The sequence below is a fragment of the Mirounga angustirostris genome, unplaced genomic scaffold (assembly GCF_029215605.1).
Source record: "Mirounga angustirostris isolate CCGP_5_RB_7025 unplaced genomic scaffold, mMirAng1.0.hap1 SCAF_4, whole genome shotgun sequence".
Taxonomy (NCBI): Eukaryota; Metazoa; Chordata; class Mammalia; order Carnivora; family Phocidae; genus Mirounga; species Mirounga angustirostris.
Genome location: NW_026991712.1, coordinates 49,652,925 through 49,665,099, shown reverse-complemented (window position 1 = coordinate 49,665,099; position 12,175 = coordinate 49,652,925). Strand labels below are relative to the sequence as shown.

Genomic DNA, 12,175 nt, shown 5'->3' with positions numbered 1-12,175 from the left:
GTCTGGAAACAGACAGCTTTCCAATAACTTTTTAACCAACCTCATGGAAGCTCACCTTTTCATGCATATTCTAGGAACCAACATAGACTCAAAAGATCCCTGAGACAACTGGAGTTGTCTGTATAGCTCTCTTCTTTCTAGAAACCTGCCTCACAAATTCCTGCCTCCTCAGACTCCCCGAACTCTGATTTCTATTGCCTCAACCCAGTAAAGTCGCTGTCTCTGCTTTCAGTTACACACATATGCACACACACACACATACACACATACCTCAGCTCTATGACCTGAAATATGTTTCTTTTCTCTGAGATGTCATGGCTCTGCCATGCCTGTGGTTTAATGTCTGAAAATAGTTGTTTCATCTAAGTTAGCCTGGTTTTCTAGTTTTTGGAGTCAGGGAGGTTAAAATCCCTGTTATTCTATCATGTCTGAAAGTGAAGTCCTTTGACAGATTGAAGATTCGTGTAATTGAGAAGTACAAGCTAAATACTACACTATGAATTAAGACAATTTTGCATAGGATGTTGCAATGTTAATGTACAACACTATGACAAAACTCTATCATTATAAATGCTGATAGAAACTGGCAAGTAATCTTGTGTGAGAGAGTAGACACAAACAGACTTTAAAGTGATTAAGAGTCAGTAAGTAGAATTACACAATTGGCAGTTTGGAGTTACAGCTTTGAGAATCATTTATATAGAGTAAAAGGATGGAGTCGGAGAGAACATGTTGATATTTACAGTGAAAATTCTAGGATAGCTGCACTTTCACCTTAAATTTGACTCGGGCTCATTATCAAAGACAGACCACTGGGCTCTGTCAGCCATGGGTCTGACCTAATCTAATGGTTCTTGAGTTTGCATTTTAACCAGTTATCCCTCTTTAGGAAATAAAACATCAACCATAGTCATTTGTTTATTATTGAAAGTAACTCTCATGTTTCTAAAAATATTGATGACATAACAGCAAAAAGAAAATAATACTATTTTGATGGATTGCATTAATAATGTTGGAGTGAAGTGGGAAGATAACAATTGATTCTAGAGCCCCCAAAATGGATCTTTAGTGTGATTAAAACACACTAAATTATATGAGGAAGTTAATCATTTGTTTAAAATACATATGTATACTTTGATTTTTCTTTTTTCAGTTGATTCTCAGAGCATTTGTCTTGAGGTATGCAATAGCTCAAATTGCAAAATAAAAAAAAAGTCAGCTTTCCTTTCTTTTAACCCTAACCTTGAATAATTCATAAAGCAGCCACTTGTCTAGCTAAACTGAAACAAAACAAGGCAGCAACATAAGCCTTGTTCTTAATGATGCCATACTATTACTTTTTATGGAATATCTAATTGTTTATGAACTCAACCTTCATTATAAAGAGTTATGTATAATGTTGACTGTCCAATATTTAGTAAAATTTTAATAATCCAAGATGTAATCATTAACAACCTAATTTGAAACATTTTTTTGTTTTGTTTTGTTTTGTTTTCATATCATTTCATTTGGAGAATTATCTTCTTCTTTTTTTTTTTTTGAAACATTTTTATGTTATTTGGTTGCTCTTGATTTCAGAAGTAGCTGGTTTAGTGAGTAAATTTTCAAACATATTCAATTGCATGCCTTTAAGATTTCTATCACTTTAATGTTCAACTTAGAAATATCATTTAAAATTATTTTTAAAAAGACATATTTATTAATTGTTTTGTAGCCATAAGGTTTTAAAAGAGATTGTTCATATGAAAGTATATGTATGTATATAGATATGCATATGTATATATCACTGATAAAAAGTATTAATTAGCTAATGTTTAACAGTGATCATCAATGTCAGAGATTGTATCCTTGTTGAAATTTTAGTTTCACCATATTGGTTTTTAAAAGTGGTAGTCACTTTAGAAGAAAATATCTGGCCAAAAACTAAAAGAAGGAAAGAAGGACGGAAGAAAGGGAGAAAGGGAGGAAGGGAAGAAGGGAGGAAGGGAGGAAGGAAGGAAAGAGGAAGGAAAGAAAGAGAGAGAGAGAAAGAGAGAAAGAAAGAAAGAAAGAAAGAAAGAAAGAAAGAAAGAAAGAAAGAAAGAAAGAAAGAAAGAAAGAAAGAAAGAAAGAAAGAAAGAAAGAAAGAAGGAAAAAGAAAGAAAGAAAGAAAGAAAGAAAGAAAGAAAGAAAGAAAGAAAGAAAGAAAGTGCTTAATAAATATTGTTGAATAAATGAATGAATGAATAAATTTTTAAAACCTTACAAAAATAAATCTGTAAGTGCTGGAGTACTTACAAATAAAAATTTCATTGAGTTTAATTAAGCACAATTAAATACTCTGGCAAGCTCAGAAAACAGTTTTTAGAAATACTGGCAGTCCTTAGGCAACATAGGAGCTGTTAGTTAAATGAATTAAAAATGAGTTTGAGAGTAGAAATTTCAACACAGATGCCCAGTCTACTAATTTGTTGATCATTGATGAAAACTAGCTACACATGCTGCTTTTTTTTAAACCAATATATGATATTGGTTCCGTTAAAGAGAATGTACAGAATTACCTCTGATTAAGTCCCTTACTTACACAATTATGTTTTTCTTATGTTGAATTTTGAAATTAATTTTTAAACCTTTTTTCTCTTCTACAGCATTTAGTGGAAAGAATTGTTAGTTTCTGATAGAAAGTTTCTGATAATGAAATATCCAATATATGTACCTTTCACAGAAAATATAGAGCTAAAAATGCATGTGCTCAACAATATAAGGTGGCTTATTCCTCAAACTTGTTTCTGAAAAATTGATAGACTTAAAAATAAAAGCAACTACAAAAGGTTAATCATTATGTGAGGCTGAATTTTGGATAAATAAATCAGGAATTCATTTATAGCCATATGCTAAGTGTTTATAAGTGTTCTCTTACTGCATTTTGTAATGCAGTGTTCACCTTTTATATTCCTAAATTCTCAAGAAAATCAGTAATAATTAGGGATTTGAGGTTACCTGGTACACTGTTGAAAAATGTTGAAAACCGGTAGTACCCATCCAACCTAATTATTTTCCTTTTGACTATTTTTGTTTGTTTGTTTAAGGATTAAAACAAGGTGAGCCAACCATGACTGGCAAAACACAGACCAGCAATGTCACCAATAAGAATGACCCCAAGTCCATCAACTCCCGTGTTTTCATCGGCAATCTAAATACAGCCATTGTCAAGAAAGTTGACATTGAAGCCATTTTCTCAAAGTATGGAAAAATAGTCGGATGCTCAGTTCACAAAGGTTATGCATTTGTACAGTACATGAGTGAGCGACATGCAAGAGCTGCAGTGGCTGGAGAAAATGCCAGGATCATAGCCGGCCAACCACTTGGTAAGTCATGCTCACGTATGGCTTTCACATTAGTGTTCTAGTCTTTGCACATATCTGCATATGGTTTTACTGTTACAAAGCCAACACTACCATAATAGCTGTCTCTTATTTAACCAGTTATAGTGTTTGCATATTTGTAATTTATATTATTTTCATGTTTTCATATTGTTTTACATGTTTCTTATTTTCTCTACCAATTTAGAGACTTGAGATCAAGTCCGCTTTGTAGGATTTGTTACCTCCACCAAGCCTAACAAGGCCGGGCAAATAAAAAATATGCATCATATTTAACTTTATTTGACCTGAAATGGTATCTATCTTCCAGGAAACACTATGCGAAGGAAAAAGCTAACTCAGCCTTTTATACTTACAGCATTTGCTCTGAGGGTTAATATATTTTCCTAACTTCCTGTTTTTATTGTTTGAAGAGAAGGGATAGAAAATAGCAAAATGAAGTTAATCGAGAACTGGAAAAGGAATATAAGCCACTCTTTTTTTAAAAAATTTTTTAATTAACATATAATGTATTATTTGTTTCAGAGGTACAGGTCTGTGATTCAACAGTCTTACACAATTCACAGCGCTCACCATAGCACATACCCTCCCCAGTGCCCATCACCCAGCCACCCCGTCCCTCCCAACCCTTCCCCTGCAGCAACCCTCAGTTTGTTTCCTGAGATTAAGAGTCTCTATGGTTTGTCTCCCTCTCTGGTTTCATCTTGTTTCATTTTTCCCTCCCTTCCCCTATGATCCTCTGTCTTGTTTCTCAAATTCCTCATATCAGTGAGATCATATGATAATTGTCTTTCTCTGATTGACTTACTTTGCTTACCATAATACCCTCTAGTTCCATCCACATCGTTGCAAATGGCAAGATTTTGTTTTTTTGATGGCTGCATAATATTCCATTGTATGTGTGTCTATAAATGATATACATAATGTGTGTGTATATATATAATATCATATCTTCTTTATCCATTCATCTGTTGATGGACATCTAGGCTTTTTCCATAGTTTGTCTATTGTGGACATTGCTGCTATAAACATTGTTAACCCACTCTTCCTTATCTAGTCTGGAATCTTGTACATCATGCTTGTTCAGTCATGTGCGATGATCAAATTTTTGTCTAATGTTCAAGGAATATATAGGTTTTTCTTCAAAGAAGAAAAAAGAATATAGTCTGAGGTAAAATGTAAATACTTAGGAGAAAATACTTTGTAGTAAATATGTAGAGTAAAAAATAAAAATTAGGCAGCCTATTTTTCTACACAAGAAAAAAGCATAATTAAGACATCAGTGATTCTGGGGCACCAGGGTGGCTCAGTCGTTAAGCATCTGCCTTTGGCTCAGGTCATGATCCCAGGGTCCTGGGATCAAGTCCTGCATTGGGGTCCCTGCTCCGTGGGAAGCCTGTTTCTCCCTCTCTCAGCATTTGCTCTGAGGGTTAATATATTTTCCTAGCTTCCTGTTTTTATTGTTTGAAAAGAAGGGATAGAAAATAGCAAAAATAAATTAATCGAGAACTGGAAAAGGAATATAAGCCACTCTTTTTAAAAAAAAATTTTATTAACATATAATGTCTTATTTGACAATAGCAAATTAGATAATAGCTTATGTCTATTGTGTTCTCTCTCTCACTGTGTCTTTCTGTCAAATAAATAAATAAAACCTTAAAAAAAAAGACATCAGTGATTCCTTAATGTATATCTTATCCTGTCCAGATTCAAATTTTAAATTGATTATACATTATCTTCTCTCAGTGTTACATGCCCAGAACAAAACCCTTGATTTTTCACACCCTCAACTTCCTTCATTCCCAGGCTTCTCCATCACAGTAACTGGAACCCTTACTTAATCCAATTTTTCAAACAAAAACTGAGGTGTCAGCTATGATTCTTCTGTTCTCCCCAGACCCCAAATATAATCTCTCCTCATGTTTCTTGTCTTCAATATATCCCAAACTCAATCACCTTTTAGATATATATCAATAGCCATCTTATCCAGGCCACCGTTATATCTCAGCTCTATCGACTGCTGAAATAACCGCCAAACTGGTCTGCCTCTTTCCATTCTTGCCAGTGTCCCTCTAAAAACATAAATGTGATGATGCCATTAACGTGCTCTTAAAACTCTAATGCTCTTCCATCTTACCCAGGGCAAGGTTTATATTCTACACTGGACCTCCAATACCTCACATCTTCAACTTCATCTCCTTCTCTCTGCCTTTGTCTACCGTGTCAGTAATGCTGGCCATCTTGATATGCCTCAAATGTTCCAAGATTGTTCCTACCTTGGAGGCTTTGGACTTGCTCTTCCTTCTGCTAAGACAGGTCTTTGCTAATTTATTGCTCCCTGCTTGATTGTGTGCTGTACTCAAATTTTCCTTCCCTGGAGAAACTTTTCCTGACCAAGTTATCTAAAATAGAATAGTCTTCTGCCCTCTTGTGTACACTGTCTATTCCATTACTGTACTTTATGTATTTTTTTTCATAGCCCTCATCAGTATCTGGGATTACATAATTTACCATGTACCTCTATCATGTCCACAGACAAAAAGATGAAGGAACATGTAAAGAAACAAGCTAAAAGCATAGACAAATCAAGTTAGAAGAGTGTTAAGAACATTTTATTATTAAGCCACATAACATAGTTATGAAAAATGTTTGGGAAGGCATAGAATTCAATAAAATGAAAGCGAAGTCTGAGGTGATAGTCTTCAGGGGGGAAAAAAGAGATTTTTACATAAGTGCTTGCTACAGCCCCACAAATGCTCACTTACATATAGGAATATAGTTTTTATTTACCTTTCTCTAATTCATTTTTTTTTATATTTTAAAGAAAGGTAAAGTTTTCCAAAAGACATTGTGAAGTTTTTTTATTTGTTTTTCTTTATTTACCTTAATGTCTCTGTTCTGCATATCTACCTTGAAATGGAAATTTTCTGACAATTTTTTTCTTTCTAAGTTGAAATTCTTATTTCAAGACCACATTCGAGCCAGTGTCAGAGAAATACCCATTTATTGCTTGTATCCTGACTGTTATGAAACTAGCACATACTTGTAGAAATGTTTTAATTATTATTTTATAAAAATTAATTATCAATATAAGGTCAATTAAAAGTCCAATTCATTTACTAATGAACTTTATTTTTGTGAGCAATCTCTACACCAAACATAGGACTCCAACTCACTACCCTGAGATCAATAATTGCACACTCTTGACTTTCTAATGAACTATAGCTAATTTTCCAGAATCCCATTTCTTTCCACTGCTCAGTTGATTACTCTCCTTTTGAGAAGAAAGCAACAGTTAAGGAGAACATCAATACTAAAAATTTTGTGGCTAACTTAGAAAAACCCAAGGGAAAAAAATGGTGACACCTAATCACTATGCTTTGAGAGGCACAGAATTAAATTGTGCTTCTAATAAGATACCATTTCTCATTTTTAGTCATTTGTCTCAGATCCTCTGTTGTGTCCTCAGGTTAATCTCTGGAGCATATATCTTGATCAGCCATAATCACCCTTTCTGCCTGAATCCAAGTTAAAGACTTTACTTTTTCAGTTGAAATCTAGTCTTTTACACTACTTGTGTCTAAGCTGAATGTCTTTTCATACAAAGCAAGTGCTTTATAATGGTTAATAAGTTTGCTTTTCAGGTCAAGTGTCTGAATGCACCCACCTTTTCTAAAACCATATTGCTAGAAATTCAGGCTAGTCTTCTAGTTGTCCCTTATAGAGAGTAGGTTTCCCAGTCAGGTCCTGAAGAAGATTCAGTTTTCCAGGATGTCTATCCATTTCTGACTTTAAATATTGTACCTTTATTTTTGGTGACAAGGCAAAACTTAAGTAAATCACTTTGCTTTCCAATTTTTTGACTCTGAAATAAACCCTTTATGATTTTCAGGCCCCAGCAAGCCCTACAAGCCCTTAAATTGAAGTGAATTGATGGTGGATCAAATAATAGACCACCATTATATGAAATTGGTATTAGCTTCAGGCACCATAACTTGTGTAAAGCATTATTCTTTCTCTTAGAGTGAGAAGAAAATTAATAGTGATGAAGTCTTGCCCTGGGCCAGTACTTTACCTGTATTATCTTATTTGATCTCAAAGCATAGTTAAATATCTTCTTCTAAACATAAACAATCTTTTCATATCACTATGTGTTTAAAACTCTTTATGTACAATTTAGAGATTAAGTATCAGTAGTACCAGAAAAAAATTAAACATTCTATAGAATAGGTGAGTTCTTATAGTTCTATGGAGGCCACAAATATATCCTTAAACTGAGAATAGGCTATGAATATGATGAAACCCAGCATTTAATAAACAGAAATATGAGTAGCTGTTTTGACACTGAAAGTTTTAAACTTGGGAAGCAGTCTGTTGAATTGTCTTTTACTGAAAAAATAATCCATCAGCAGTTTGATGGATGGATTTCTGTGAAATAAAACTAGAAATGGGAGATGTGATGGGAAACTATCAAAAGAAGAATAGAAATTATGGAAATGAAGAGGGGAAAATGAGGAAAAGTAGGTAGGATCACTAAGATTGAATAACTAGTTGGCACAATGGGTGAGACAGAGATGGAGAGAGATAAAAGAATCAAGAATGATTCCCATGTTCTGGGTTGAGAATAGAGAATGATTTCCTAAGGGAAAAGGTTTTTGTGTAAGACACTGAGTGCAGGACTGAATAGATGTGTTAAGGTTGATGGGCATGCTTGAGGATATGGAGGTGTAAATATCTAGTAGGATCTTGGAAACACAGGTCCAAACTAAGAAGAAAGATTTGGACCGAGTAGAGATTTGTGTGTCATTAGCATAGATGTTGTTGAAGCTATAGAAATGGATAAGCTGACCCAAGGAGAACATATAAAGTCAGAAGACTATTGGCTGAAAATGGATCTATGGAGAAAACTTTGGGTCGGTAAAAAGAAGAACCTTTCTGATAAGCCCTCTGAAAATCTAAGTCCAAAGTATATTCTACAAAGCTACTTCATTCCCCAGGTCTACGCTGTAGTTGACCATGACCTTCCTAAACTTCCTGTATTGGATGACTACTTTCTTAGCTGCAGAGTCCTCAAGTCAGTTCTCTTAAACTGCTACTGATTTCCAAACTTCCAAGGCCATATATGCAAATATTCTTATTGATTCTAATATTTAAAACTCTCATTTATGAGAGTTTAAGCACCTTATCTTTAATGCTTAAGTTTCTTACCATATTAATATCTTCTATACCCAAGGCCATCTGCCTAGCTGAATAGCAGAGAAAACTTTATCTACCTTGCCAGGTTTCATTGTATGTCTTTAATAAAACCATTGGCAAAAATTAGAAATGTTCCTCAGACCAAATGCAAGTCAACCATTGTAGATCCAGGCAGGATGATTTTATTCACTTAACTATGTTAGTACACCTGAAACTTAAGACCAATAATTCCATATATCTGTATTATAAAACATTCTGTGTCTTTTGGAGAAAACATCTTTTACCATGAAATTGCCATCAAATTCTGAATTGAAATTTTGAATAGTATATATTTTATATTCTTTTCAAATTTATATAAAATGAGAAATTATTTTAAAAGTTGCTGAATCCTACCTATAAATTACAGTGCATAGAGTAACTAGGGGAGCTCAGAAGTTAGAGCTAAAAATACTGGAACTCTAATCTGAATTTTGAAAGTAGGTCACAGTCTAAAGTCTTGATTAACTTCCCTCTCTTGAATTTTTTATTCTTACTTTGTTGGCAGACATTCCTAAATTTCATACCATAACAAGGGAAAAGGTGCCTTGAAATAGTTCAGTGGTCCATCCATTTTATCAACGTGTTCATGAAACCAACATATATTTTATTGAATGCAAAGTTTATTTCCTGAGGTTATTTCCCTTTTAGCACATAAACAAATAACTAAGATGGTATTTTTTCCTTGAAAGTCTAAAGACTTCTATATACTTATACTCCAGAGCAATTGAACAAAAACAAACAAATATATTTATTTCCTTAAACTGCAAAAAATGTCTCCAGTACTATTACTTCTTCTTCTTCTTCTTCTTCTTCTTCTCCTTCTCCTTCTTCTTCTTCTTCTTCTTCTTCTTCTTCTTCTTCTTCTTCTTCTTTTCTTCTTCTTCTTCCTCTTCTTCTTTTCTTCTTCTTCTTCTTCTTCTTCTTCTTCTTCTTCTTTTCTTCTTCTTTTCTTCTTCTTCTTCTTCTTCTTCTTCTTCTTCTTCTTCTTCTTCTTCTTCTTCTTCCTCTTCTTCTTTTCTTCTTCTTCTTCTTTTCTTCTTCTTCTTCTTCTTCTTCTTTTATTCTTCTTCTTCTTCCTTCTTCTTCTTCTTCTTTTATTCTTCTTCTTCTTCCTTCTTCTTCTTCTTCTTCTTCTTCTTCTTCTTCTTCTTCTTCTTCTTCTTTTATTCTTCTTCTTCTTCCTTCTTTTTCTTCTTCTTCTTCTTCTTCTTCTTCTTCTTCTTCTTCTTCTTCTTCTTCTTCTTCTTCTTTTCTTCTTCTTCTTCTTCTTCTTCTTCTTCTTCTTCTTCTTCTTCTTCTTCTTCTTCTTCTTCTTCTTCTTTTCTTCTTCTTCTTCTTCTTCTTCTTCTTCTTCTTCTCCTCCTCCTCCTCCTCCTCCTCCATGATCAAGGTATGTCACAGACCTAATTGTGAGGTCGACATGTTTCCTTTCTCTCCCATTTCCTTCCTCTCAAATTCCTCCCATTTCTGAATAAGTTGACTCGCTCAGACTTTGGTGCTATGTGACCCTATGCCAGGTTGTGTCCCCAGACTGTGACACATGTTTCAAAATAGCCCTCTCTTCTTTTCCTCACTGATGTCTCTTCATTCCCAGGTCACAGTTGGCTTTCTGAGGATTTTAGCTGATAAATACCCTTAATCATACGTTTGGAGCTATGATAACTGAACACATTAAAGGATTTCAAATAAATGAACTGGGTGGAGAGATGGATTGTTGGTATTGCTGCCTTCCAGAAAACTAATCACAGCATACCCTGTGGGTGTTGTACGGAAAAGGAAACTTGGCCATGATTTAACTTAGTTGCTTTTATATGTGTTCAGTTTTTCCACACATCTTTTGCACCACATTATAAAAAGGATATCCCTTTTTTAATCCCTGGCTTCATGCCTTTGATACATAATGGAGGATTTTTAAGCCTTCTGTGGCAAAAAACAATTGATTCCATTTTGGCTCACATTACTTGGGATTCTTAAAAAATCAGAATCCAACTGTGAAATTACTCTGAATAATTTTTGTAAAAAACACAATTTCTATAAGGTAAATCTCCTTATAAAAATGTATCTCAGTTTGGTTAGTCAATAAAATTGAAATTTTAAAAGGAAAAATACTTATGTATCCTCTTCATTGTATTTGGATTTTAAGCTGTTAATATTGGAAATATTTGTTACATATTTTAATCTAAATTTAGTCATTGGAACTTTTTTCCTCAAACACATTATGTGAAAGGTGAAACAAACTTTTTAAATGCTTAATATTGACAATTTTTTATATGAGAGGTCATGCATAAAGTGTCCTTTTGTACTAAAATATCATGCAGAGGTTGGAGACTAAGTCTAGATCAATGCAAATTCCTACTGATTACATTGGCTTGATTACATGCATGCTATAAATAAACATTTGTGATGTGTTTTTTATTTTTAGATTATTTCACTCCTATGATGCTTGCAAAAGACACAATAATATAGGAACTTAAGAAGTCTGTTATTAATAGTAAGAGGAACCCAAAACAAAAACATAATTTATCTATGGAAATCATTCTTGCTCTGAAATCTGAATACAAGTCCCTGTTGTTGAGGAACAGAGTCTAGCTTAGAAAAAGAATATGTAAAATAGAGAATTAAATTAATTTCCTTACATTATAAATGTCTTGCAAATGCTGAAGGAATTCAAAAAAGGAACATGATGAATAGATTGTTAATTTTAAAACAAATCTGGTGGAGGGGCACCTGGGTGGCTCAGTCATTAAGCGTCTGCCTTCGGCTAGGGTCATGATCCCAGGGTCCTGGGATTGAGCCCCACATCGGGCTCCCTGCTCTGCAGGGGGCCTGCTTCTCCCTCTCCTACTCCCCCTGCTTGTGTTCCCACTCTCGCTGTCTCTCTCTCTGTCAAATAAATAAATAAAATCTTAAAAAAATAATAAAATAAAATAAATCTGGTAGGTATTCTTAATCCTGATCATGAAGGAAGTAATGGAAATGCAGTGGTAGAAAGGAAGATCCTGGAGAGCTATCCTGAGTAAGAGGAAAGAAGAAAAACAGACAAATGCTTGTAACAATCTATGAAGCATGCCTTAGGAGTAATGGATTTCAAATGTGTTTTTATCCTCACCTACGATTTTGAACCCAGAGTGATCTTTTCAAAATACAAATCTAATGATGTCACCCTGTGATAAAAACTTTCAGTGATTTCCCATTGTTTTCAGAAAAAAAAAAAAAAAAGATAGACCCTTGCTGTGGTCTACAAGTTTCTATGTGATTTGTTTCTGACTCTTTGGCAGACTTATATCACTACCTTCTCAGGCTTGCTCCATGCTCCATCTGAACTGACTTCCCTCGACTCTTTGAGCAAATCATCTTTCCTTCCCCTGGACCTTTGCACTTGCTGTTTGTGTAGAATGTTCTTCCCTACTAAGCTCCCCACCACCTTACCTTACTTCCCCACTTCTCCACTTCCTTCACTTGACTATTCATCCTTCAGATCTCAGATCAAATATCATTACTTTAAGGAAACCTACTTTGATCCCTCAAATATAGTTGGAATGTTTTACTTCCCTTTCTGCTTTTCAGTTTTGTTTTTA

General features: G+C 34.2%; 1 protein-coding gene across 1 annotated transcript in view; it reads left to right on the top strand.

Annotated features, from left to right (window-relative positions):
- RALYL (RALY RNA binding protein like) overlaps positions 1–12,175 on the top strand; it is a 693,429-nt gene that overhangs the window by 322,446 nt on the left and 358,808 nt on the right. Inside the window, exon 3 of the mRNA XM_045896307.1 lies at positions 3,069–3,347. Within this exon, the coding sequence (XP_045752263.1) occupies positions 3,092–3,347 (256 nt within the window). The 5' untranslated portion in view covers positions 3,069–3,091. The remainder of the gene's footprint in view (positions 1–3,068; positions 3,348–12,175) is intronic.